General features: G+C 38.6%; 2 protein-coding genes across 5 annotated transcripts; both read right to left on the minus strand.

Moving 5' to 3' along the window:
- Nucleotides 1-730: 730 nt before the first annotated feature.
- Nucleotides 731-5,098, minus strand: LOC119990375 (tRNA-dihydrouridine(47) synthase [NAD(P)(+)]-like). Of its 2 annotated transcripts, XM_038836253.1 has the most exons (10): nt 4,636-5,098; nt 4,090-4,206; nt 3,710-3,946; nt 3,005-3,245; nt 2,649-2,902; nt 2,228-2,500; nt 1,766-2,047; nt 1,514-1,634; nt 1,102-1,271; nt 731-1,018 (listed from the first exon to the last, which is right to left on the minus strand). In XM_038836253.1, exons 1-10 carry the CDS (start codon nt 4,897-4,899, stop codon nt 920-922), a joined length of 2,058 nt encoding a protein of 685 aa, XP_038692181.1. In that variant the 5' UTR covers nt 4,900-5,098; the 3' UTR covers nt 731-919. The 2 variants fall into 2 exon arrangements, with proteins under 2 accessions (XP_038692181.1, XP_038692182.1); XM_038836254.1 differs by lacking the exon at nt 3,710-3,946 and having other exon boundaries at nt 4,636-5,097.
- A 750-nt stretch (nt 5,099-5,848) lies between these two features.
- On the minus strand, nt 5,849-9,762 carry LOC119991235 (transcription factor RF2a-like). 3 transcript variants are annotated; one of them, XM_038837527.1, is made up of 5 exons: nt 9,514-9,762; nt 7,923-9,235; nt 7,702-7,834; nt 7,502-7,586; nt 5,849-6,333 (listed from the first exon to the last, which is right to left on the minus strand). In XM_038837527.1, exons 2-5 carry the CDS (start codon nt 9,218-9,220, stop codon nt 6,059-6,061), a joined length of 1,791 nt encoding a protein of 596 aa, XP_038693455.1. In that variant the 5' UTR covers nt 9,221-9,235; nt 9,514-9,762; the 3' UTR covers nt 5,849-6,058. The 3 variants fall into 3 exon arrangements, with proteins under 3 accessions (XP_038693455.1, XP_038693453.1, XP_038693452.1); XM_038837525.1 differs by having other exon boundaries at nt 7,923-9,256; XM_038837524.1 differs by having other exon boundaries at nt 7,923-9,374.
- Nucleotides 9,763-11,019: the final 1,257 nt, after the last annotated feature.

Genomic DNA, 11,019 nt, shown 5'->3' on the forward strand with positions numbered 1-11,019 from the left:
CATGCAGAGGCTGGAGCCATCTTATTCGACCTTGAATTTGCTCTATCTATTGGATTATTCTCAGTCATTGTGGAAAGTGATTCTTTACAAGTGATCTCCGAACTGAATGCACATGAACCTTCACTTCACATTTGTGGAAATGTTATTATAGATATTTTAGTTTATTCTCGTCAGTTTCATTCATGCTCTTTTAGACATGTACGGAGGTCAGCCAATACGGTGGCCCATGAATTAGCCAAACTCGGAAAAATGGCTTCTGAGGACGGTTTGTTTCTAGAGGAATGTCCTCTTTCTATTATTCCATTTGTAACTGCAGACAAAGATAATTGTTAATGGAATCTCGTTTTTCTTCTCAAAAAAAAAAATAAAATAATGTGTGCTTTAGAAGACAAGGCTTGGCAAAGTTATGGGTCCGTTTGTCCGACTTTATTGAATGCAATTACTTCATGGATGCCAAACAAAGTGCAATGAGAATTCCAGAATAAACACTTTAGCCCTTACGGCAAAATGATCAATCAATATCATATCTTTATTCATCCCATTCACCCCTCAATGGCGTGGAAAGGTTGATACCCATTAAGATGATGCCAGCGAAAAGACAGAAGAAGACATGCGGAAGCTTCTTCTTCAACTGACTGAGCAATAAATTTCAACGTTCATGTGATATCGACTACAATACGTGATGGAAAACAGATTGTGTAGAATATTATAACAAGGAAACATTTTCAAATGTCAAAAGCTCTCTGTTCTGTTCGGTTCTTAAAAGATGGTTACTAATGTCAACAGCCAACTTGCTTTTCAAAGTTGGAATCAGAATAAATAAAATCAGGGTGGGTAACATAGCGTACACGCCATCTCAAAACATACAGCATCCTTGAAATCATCATGAAATATGTGATTATTACAGAATGGTATAAAATTAACCGTTTTCTGCTCGATCATACCCATTGGATTTATGTTTTGGTGCAAAAGTAAAGCCATCTGGGACCTTGCCAAGCAACATCTCGGATATTCGAATCTGCAGAAATGTAAACAATGTTAAGAGAAATAAATTGCTTGGAAATTTGACTAAAACTGCTCTATGACAGATAAAACGCTTACCCAGTCAGAGGCAGAATCAGATGCCATTAGGGTTTCAAGGTCATCACGACCATAGTAGGCAGGCGGGCGCCAATTAAGCCGTTGCGGGATGACATCTAACAAACCTACAGGTATATATCTACAAGTGTAGCTAAGCCATTCCAACAAGAAATGCCTGGTTGTCTCAACTCCTGCATATGATAAAAGCATTAAGAGTTAACAAGTCACCTTACAGATTAACCAGAAAAAAGTAACGCTTTCGTGATATAGATGCACCAGCTTATCAAAAAGAGGCACCAGCTTTTTGGTGCCAAAATGCTAGGTGGAATGTGAAAGTTTGTTCTCTAAGTTATCAATACTATGGTAGTCAAAACTACAACTGCTAAAGTATTCCTATTTCAAGATTAGTACTCAATGAATTAATAATGCACACCTTTTGAATCAGAACCCCAATGCTCAAGGCCAAAACGCACATAATCCTTCAAAATATTAAATCTTTCACCAGAACTGATATCCCAGTGCCTCTGTTGCCTGATTTCAGTAAATATCCAGGGCTGGAGACGGAATAAATAAGACTTAACATGTTATAAACCTTAAATATGCAAGAAGATAATTTGGAAGTACACAATAAAGGGAGAACATTGTCATTCATATTGCCATTGATGCAGCTCTCCAAGATATGTACCTTAATAAGTGCTCCTCGAGCAATCATGCATGACGAGAGCTCGGGACAATCGGTCCTGCGCTTATTCCAGTCTAAATATGAGAAAACATCCCCATTTCCAAGGACTTCTAAAGTATCAGGAGCCCTTCTGGCACATTGGTATATGTAGTCCCAATCAGCAAGCTTGCTGTAGCGTTGTTGACGTGTTCGACCATGTATTGTTACAGCAGTGGCTCCCCAATTGCCAATATCTGCAATTAAGGAATCAATACGATTCTTCCCTTCAAAATAACCTGTCCGCACCTATTGACAAAAAACAAGAAAGAAATAAAAGGTATAGCACTTAAGTGAAAAGAGCAAATGAAAATACTGAAATAAAAACGGAAAGGAGACGATTTGTAAATCACAAGCTTGCCATTGTAAGCCAAAAATGGCTCAATAAAGCTATTAAATATATGGTATTCAAATATGAGTATAGGTTACCTTGACAGTAATAGGCTTGCCAACAGTGCCAAAAGATGCTTCTAGAATGCTTTTCATACGCATTGGTTTCGTAAGAAGAGCCGACCCGGCTCCCTTATTAACAACAATGTCAATTGGGCATCCCATATTTATATCGATGAAGTCCACCGTACATTCCTGGTCTATAAGCTCCACTGTCCGTGCCACAGTGTCTGGATATGCCCCACAAATTTGTACACCAAAGAAGTCCTCAGAAGAATGCCGCCGCAGAAGCGCCCATTCTGAAGCTTGACCCTATTTCAGTACGAAAAGCATGCAAGAAAAGAAAAATGCAGCATGAATAAACAGTTACCTTAAATCATAGAAACAAATCATCTTGCAATGCTAATCATATACACCATTTTAATTAAGAAAAATGAGTCACCCAAAGAAGTAAAAGAACCTGCAGAAGATTTGTACACATTGCCATTTCACCACATGTTACATCTGCACCTAGAACTTTGCAAAGCCTTCGAAAAGGAAGATTTCCAACAGTGGTCAGAGGTGCCAGGTACAACTTCCCTTTGAAATCAATAAGCTTTTTCTCCCGATGGTGTGGTTTTAGACTTTTATCACTTTCTGGGAGTGCATCCATCACAGTTTCTGGTTCAGACGGTATACAAATTTTCTCAACATCATTCACTGGCATACTCACATCTGTTTAAGAGAAGATGAGATAAGTTGCACAGATCTTCAAGAGTGAACAACGTCCAGAAATGAATATGAAATGCACCGCTCCAAAAGAAAATATGACTTAACCATTATCCACTTCAGTGATGCTAGACTCATCATTGGCAACAGATTTTGCCTTCTTTAGGGGCCTCTGCTCATTAGATGCTGATACTCCATCTGGATTATTATCTTCTGCTACAAGGGAAGGATCTGAGTCTGCTGCCATTTGAGTGACATCATTTTCATCAATAACATCAGAATCCTTGGAAACAATTTGACCGTTTTCCTCCTTTTCTTTTGACAATTTGCCTTTACAATTTTTGTGTCCCTACAGAGTAAAAAGACAATCTGAGCAACAACAAAGGCAAGAGACAGCACGAAATTGGCATGAACAAATGTGAAAAACAGATAAGAAAAATAACAGAAACCAAGAGCATCTCTAAATAAAATTATGGAACTCAATCCATTGATATTTTCTTAGCACAGATTATCTCTATGATGAAGAACATGGTTAATCAATTTCGTCAACATTTCTACGAAATTTTTTATAAGGTTCTGCCTCTGCCAGGTTCATTCCACAGCAAGAAGTTGGCATCATAAAGAAGAACCAAGAGATAAGGTATTAATGAATTGTATGATGTGTGATAGTAAACAATATTGGAATCATAAACACAAAACATTATGCTTCGAAGCAAAATATTCAGTAGTACATATATAAGCAGATACATGATTAATCAAGCAAACAACTGAGCTAAATAACAAAATAGCAAATGAATTTGGTAAGGGTTTTACCAAAAGCCCTAGCGATTTTAGTACAGCATCTGCCTTGGAAAATTTCATTTTATTCTTCCACAAAAGCTTCTGTACATCTTTGTTCAATCCATTGATCTCAGCGCTTCTCCTCCCCTCAGTAGAAGTAATAGAGGGATCACCATCTTTATGAGTCCCAGAAAACCTACAGGCCAAGCCAAAAGGGCATGGCCCTTCCCTGCTAACGAATGGGCACTCTCCCTCTATGTCAGCAGGTTTCTGCATATATGGATATCCCAGCCATCATAAAATAGCAGACACCACATAAACACCTATGGTTATCGGATGCATACATGATACATGCAAGGAGAAAACTAGAATTCACTACCCAATTTCATAAATATAAAATTGAATTTGAATACCTGAGCTTTAAAAGCTTCTACATCATGGCTGGAGCGGCACTTATCACCATATGAACAGGAACTAACGTTACCAGTCTTTGCCACCTCCGGACAGAGATTGAGAGCAGATTGCCGTTCCTATAAGTTCCCAAAAGACATTCTGATCAAGAATTCAAATCCTCCATTTCAACAAATTCAGAACTACTAAAAGGACTTGTTCTCCAATAAACAGAAAACCAAAACTCAAGCAATATGCAATACAAAAATCCTAAAACAGCATTAGTATAACACCAAGCACCTGGCCAATGTAAAATTCTGAGCAACAACCATGAAGTAAAAGGACTTGAATTTACGATTTGGACACATTATTGCCGGACTCATCATATCCTAAAAAGAGCTTAACCTAAGTTCCCAAATTTCCTAACTGTGCAAGAATAATAATGGTGTTCATGCATCATCAACAGAGAAATAAATGCAAATCCGTCTCAAATTAGCACTACATTGAGAAAACACATATCCATGCTGTATGAAAATGAGTGGACCAGTAATTTGAGTAAATTAGAGGACCTGACGGCGCTCTCGTTTGAGTTGCCGTCTGGACTTCTTCTCCCTGACTAAGCCAGACTGAGGGGCTTTGGCATTGGCGTTCGATACGGAGACGTTTTGGTTAATGGTTCTGGTAGGAGGCGGACGAAGGAACTCTCTCTTAATCGGAGCTATGGCCTTGGCCACGAGTTCCTCTGGCGTTTGATGAGCTCCGTTTGAGCTCAATACCTGTGGTTCCTCTTGAATCGTCGCGGGTAGGCCGCCATCGAACACTGACTCGGCCATGGAGGTAGAGTTTTAATCCGGTTGACGTAGTAGTGGATTTGCGCCAGTGATGATGTTCTACGTTAGTGGAATGAATGGATATTACTAGGGTTTATGGCAAGGAGAGGTTTACCCGTCTAGGTCGAAGAAGACGCCGCAGGACGGTGTGAAACGACGTCGGTTAAGCAAAATATAAAAAGAGAAAACGAGCGGAAATATAAAATAAAAATGGTTCATGCATAAAGATTGAAAGAATCAATACAGTAAACAATTCGCTGAACTTAATTCGATATTCCTCTCATATTAATGATATCCGATTGAGAGGGTTTTTTAATTGTTAAATGTCACGTCTCATATTCATAATACTCAAAAAGAGAATATATGGTGTTAGGGGTGTTCACGATAGTTTCGATCGATTTTTTGACATAAATTTATTATATTGTTCGGTCAATTATTAATGATTTGATCGATTTTTTCGTTCAATATTTACTAACAACATTTGAAAATAATAAATCACCGATTTTTTCGTTCAATCCTCACTAACAACAATTGAAAATAATGTATCAAACAATTAGTTCGGTTTCACATGATTTTTTCGACAGTCCTACAAGGTGTAACTGCATTTGCTTTATGCTCCATATGATGGCAGCTTTCTTTAAGTCAAAAAAATCACAAGACCAGAAATAGAGTTTCTTTTATCCAGACAGGCTTTACCTGGGCAACCACATCAGAGTCGTATGTTTTCCCCCTGTAACATTAAGTCAAAAAACTGCACAAAACGAAGCTTGTCCAGTAAAACTGGCTTCCCCTTTAAGCAGGTCCGATAGATCAATACAGGTTTTAAGTCGAACAAGACGGGGAACGGGAGAGGTAAGGGAACCGTACACAATGTATGCAAGAAAAAAATCAAAGGAAATAAACAAAGTTTGAAGAGTTTGGTATCTCTTCGAATGTCATAACAGAACATAAATGTCAGCAATGCCTCCATGTAATGTACTCTTAAGATAAATGAATAATAGAAGCTGTAGGTATAAATAACAAATGTATTCATATATATATCAAAGTTTTTTGTAACTTATGCGATAATCCAAACTATGATGGAGCTTGTTCTAATGAATGAATGTGCCGAGAAGTGAAAGCAAAAGATAATAATGTGGGCATCAGTAAATTTCAGTTGTTCTCATTGATTTCCTTCAGATTTTGTTGTTGCGGTGCCATTTTTCTGCTGAGATTGCGGCTGCTGTTGCTGTTGATTGTTAACTTGGGAAGAGGACGGCCGCTGCTGTTGTGGTTGAAACTGATGAATGTTGAGTTGGGAAGCCTGTTGCTGCAGCTGGAATATCTGGGGGTTAATTGGAAGCTGTTGCATGCACCTGGAAGGGTCAGAATCCTCACTCATCTCTTGAGTAGCAAGCTTCAACCGTCGAACCTCAGCTGTCAGTGTTTCATTTAAAGCTGTCATATTCCAACACAATTAAGTGAGAATTGATTGAACATATATATCATAAATATATGGTAAAGAACATCAAATCAAAAGGTCAAGCCTCAAATGAAGTTTAAGGTCGAGCTGCAAATGAAGTTTAAACACAGCATCACTTGCTTTCAAGGGTGATGCACATCTCACTTTGGAAGACAGATTATCATGAATACACAGAGTCACATACACACGGTAATAATTATGCATCTGCTATCTCACTTGCACTAACTATGCCAACGAATCCCGAAAGACTGTAAACAGCTGATTTTCTGGATTTCGCCAGCCACATGTAGTCCAAGTGTAGGTGATTGCATTCATTTCCAATAGAATGCCTTTTGTGTTGCATACTTACAAAGACAGAGAACAGAACGATGACTTTATGAAATATGAAGTAAATGTCCAGCAAACATTATGTAGTTGAGATGATAAATTCTACACACACACATACATACACGCGCACACATGAATGTCTAATCGAATACATCATTTTTTAACATGTATATACAAAACTACTAGCAAATTCTGCCTTCTGCCCAGTTCTGTAGCATGACCATCGCACCACCATTCTTTTTGTTATATAAAACCCTCTGACTTCCCTCTCAAGGCCAAAAGGAAGAAAAAAAATGTCTATGCTGTTGAACCTCTCTTTATGCACTGCCATTCATTTAGTGAATGCTTCCTGGAGAAATGATAACCCTTTTAATTTCTTGCTAGAGTTTCCATTCAGAATAAAACATTTAGCAGTCTCATCACCCACACATTTCCCTGGTAGAATTCATGTTCAATGCAAATTACTTTTCTACACAAGCATTTTCTACATAGGCTAGACATTAGCACAGAAGAAAAAAGTTATTATTAGTTCAGGGAAAAATCTTATGTTGAAGAATAATTCCAGTTACATTTAGCTCTACTAAACTCTCAAATTCAGACATGGAGTACGTCCATGGATAAGGGAAAATGCATGTTAAGGCATATAAAGCTAAGTAGGACTCTTAAAACTCCAGTGCATCTAACATCATGTGAAAAAATAAATCAAACAGAGCAACACAAGCTGGTAAGAGGAGAATATCCACCACCAAAATGTAATAAGGAATTTTTTTGCACTGGAATATCAAGATACATAATAAGGGAAAACGTTGTCCATACCATCACGAAGTCGTGCCTGTTGCTCCATGGCTTGAAGACGAAATTTCAACTCATTATTTTGGTTTGTCAGCCCAATGGAGTCTCTCTGGACAAAGAAAAGGAAGCAAAATATATAAAGAAGCTGAATATTAAGAATTTAAGATACATATGATTGTGACTTGTGAGAATGTATGAAAAAGCTCAGTACTATAAATGGCTACCTGCAAAAGAGTAAGCTGCGCAGACAATGTGGTAGCTTCTGTTTGCAGTGTCTGGACCTTGTGTTCCAACTCTGAAATGTATCTCATCTTCCGCTCTTTCGAACGAGCAGCTGATTGACGATTTGCCAAAATTCTAAAATGGACCAACCAAGAATGTGATTAAGTAGGGCGCCTGAGTTCAATACAGTAAAGTCCAGCAAACCAGTACATAATAACAATACCTTTTTGCACGCTTTGGGTCAGTTAATGCAATCTCAGCAAGTTTCTCGTTCACCATAATTTTTTTCAGTTCAGCCCCACTAAATTCACCATTACCAAATTCCAAGCTGAAAGCAGCCGAATTTCCATCAATTGAATTGCTGGGGGATGACTGTCCAGGGCGAGCTCCGGGAGAAGGTGGGAGTTTTGGTGACTCCTCACCAAAATTCAACTTTCCCATAAAACTATCCATGGAAACACTTCTGTAGTGTCTGGTGGTTGGAGCAATATCTCCGCCAGCACTCCTTTTAAGCCCTTCTCTCTTCTCGGTGGAGGAACTGAGTCTGACTCTCTGCATGTTGTTATTGCCTTCATTCACGCTGCTTTCTGCTTCATTGTCACTGCTATCAGCTCCATTTGTTTTAGTTCCACTAGCTCTACTATCCAAATCCTCAAAATTCTCATTACCAGTTTTGTCATCCGTGCCTGAGGAGTTCAAGGCATCGATATTATCCAAATTCATGTAGGCAGAAAATAAATCATCCACAACTTCTCCCTCAGATTTCCTCTCACCCATTCCTTCTGCATTGTTATCACTACCTCTCTCCCAATTTGATTCCTTTTTAATCAGCTGTGCCGGCTTAGAGGCCCCTGCATTCTCTCTTCTGGGGACTGGCGGCTCCAAACCTCCAGTACCTCTTAAAGGAATGAGGGGTGGTGAAGATTGCAACACATTGTAGAACCCATATGGAATATCACTATTAGATCGCCTGTGCGCCTTGCGTGGGGGCAAACCCTCGCCAACTCTCGGAGAATTACCCCTTGTAAAAGGCGGTGGAGGCAATACTGAATGCGCAGTTGTATCCCTGTCTTCCATTGTCACATCAGCCGAAACAGGGTCCGAAACTGATGTGGATGGGGAGTCGCGAAAAGTGGCTGGGCTTAAAGGGGGCAGTGAGTCAAGTGAGAAAAATGACGATGGCTGTGACAAAGATCGAGAATGAGTAGGCCCCGGGCTAAAATTTTGTGAACCCATTTGCTGGCTCACAGGCCTGGAAACAGGGATCTGAGAATAAGGTGAAACCGGTGGAATCTGGTTCGGATGTGAGGGTGGTATACCCACTCTCTTACTACCATCAGCACTAAAATTCTGAGCAAATTGAGAGAAACGGCGAGCACGCATTTGCGAAGTGTTCAACTGGGGTATGTCCATTTGGTTACCAGCGGACAAACTTTGTTTAGGAATCGAAGAAGATGATGTCCCAAATGAAGACTGTATCCTTTGCATCATATCATTGTGTGCCTCTTGAGTATCCCCCATTTCCACTCTCAGCAACTATAATGTCAAGATCAATTTCTGTAATGTCCATTTGAAACCCCAAAAGATCACCATCAAACAAAGCTCAAAAACCCCAAATCAAGCTTCACTCAGTCTAATCCTTACCAAAACCTTAACGAAAAAGCCAAACATAACCCTAATCACACGATAAATGAAAAACAATAACTAGTAAAAGGTCAGAACACTCAAAATATATGCTAAATCAAGAATTTCAGTATTCTACTCTAACAAAATCCAAGGATTCATAGAGTGTTTAAGTTTAAGACAAGAAGTACCTAATTAGTGACTTTGCAGACCTTGTGTGATAATCTGCAACGCATGTTAGCATCAAGACGGCCGCGCAAGCCAGCTATCTCCGCCACATTTAGCGGGAAAGCAACTTGTTTGGCGGTTTTTGAGGCGGAAATGGCGAAGAAAATAGAGAAATGGCAAATGGCAGGCTCTTTCTCTCTCTTATTCCCTCAAACTTTGTTTTTTTTTTTCTCTCTCTAACAAAGTTCCGATAACGAAGAAGACTACGACACGGATTTCATGACGGGAACGCGTGAATTTAAAAAGAATTTTAGTTGCATGTGAATTTCGGCCGAATTTCAATTTCATTCCGACCTCGTTTGGTTTTTTCTTTTCTCCTTCCTTCGTCTCCGCAGTAGATTTCGTTTTTGTGTATTCGCTCTGCCTAAATCGCGTTTTGGTTTATTAATTAAATAATTATGTTTTGAGTGCATACACTGACGCGCCTAGAAGGGAGAGTACACGCACCCCCCTTTTTATGATCCTATTCCTTCCCCCCCTTTTTATTGTTTCTAGACTCTAGTCTCACAAATATTTTTTGAGTAAATTAATTTTCATTCATAAAAAAGATGTTACAATCTCCGGAATAATTCCTTCTTCACTAGAGAGTGAATATTTGTTGGATAGAGTCATGTAACGAAATTCTTAAATCGTGTAAATTATGTGATAAACGAGTGAGAGTGTGAGCTATTAAGTTCCTCTCTCATTGCACCTGCTAGCAAATAATCACCCTCACTTATAAATTATTTATTGGACTCGAACTCGTAACATTGAGAAGAATACCATTATTGTCATAAAAAATATAGAAGAATATTGTTACAACCTATTGATTATGTTTTGTAGCAACCTATAGACGAGACGGTTAAGATATATACTCAATTTGGTGGTATCCAAATTCGAGTCCCCATCCTTTTTTTCTGCATAAAAAAAAAAGAAGAAATTGAGTAGGCGATACCATTGTGAAGGATTGCGTTTTACCTTCGAAGAGATGGTTCACTAGTGATATTAGTTTTTCTAATATCATAAATTAAACAATTTGCCATCGAAGATGATAAAGATCCCAACAATTGGTGTTCTAATTATCTCAACTGCAAAGTTGAACGTACAATAACCAAATGAATTATGGGCTCCACATGTCTCACATGAAATACTATTCGTACAACCCAGTAGCCATCATAATTGACTCGCAAATAATAAAGAAGCTATAATCATTATTAAGTGAATTCTCAAAGTTGCATGCACGTCTCACCATATATTTGGAACCTTACAAATCATATAATATTTTTCTATCGGCAATGCATGTCATATGGACAAATAGCTTTTTTGACTTTGTGTTAATTACTTATTGACCCTAAATCCTCCACCACCCAACAAAACATATATATATGTGTGTGTGTATATATATTAATCACTTCAAGAATTTCACTTGATACTTTTGTACCAGTCGTGCCTATCAAATATTGAAGTGGAGCCCAAGCAATTTCAACGAC

This window comes from Tripterygium wilfordii, chromosome 22 (genome assembly GCF_013401445.1).
Source record: "Tripterygium wilfordii isolate XIE 37 chromosome 22, ASM1340144v1, whole genome shotgun sequence".
Classification (NCBI taxonomy): Eukaryota; Viridiplantae; Streptophyta; class Magnoliopsida; order Celastrales; family Celastraceae; genus Tripterygium; species Tripterygium wilfordii.

Excerpts from the sequence above, each read along its gene's own strand:
- LOC119990375 (XM_038836253.1), bottom strand. The coding sequence starts at position 4,899 with ATGGCCGAGTCAGTGTTCGATGGCGGCCTACCCGCGACGATTCAAGAG. Across the intron at positions 4,207-4,635 it reads TCAAACGAGAGCGCCGTCAG|GAACGGCAATCTGCTCTCAA; the intron begins GTCCTCTAATTT and ends GGGAACTTATAG. Across the intron at positions 1,272-1,513 it reads TTGGGGTTCTGATTCAAAAG|GAGTTGAGACAACCAGGCAT; the intron begins GTGTGCATTATT and ends TATCATATGCAG.
- LOC119991235 (XM_038837527.1), bottom strand. The coding sequence starts at position 9,220 with ATGGGGGATACTCAAGAGGCACACAATGATATGATGCAAAGGATACAG. Across the intron at positions 7,835-7,922 it reads GACCCAAAGCGTGCAAAAAG|AATTTTGGCAAATCGTCAAT; the intron begins GTATTGTTATTA and ends GGTCCATTTTAG. Across the intron at positions 7,587-7,701 it reads CGCAGCTTACTCTTTTGCAG|AGAGACTCCATTGGGCTGAC; the intron begins GTAGCCATTTAT and ends TTCTTTGTCCAG.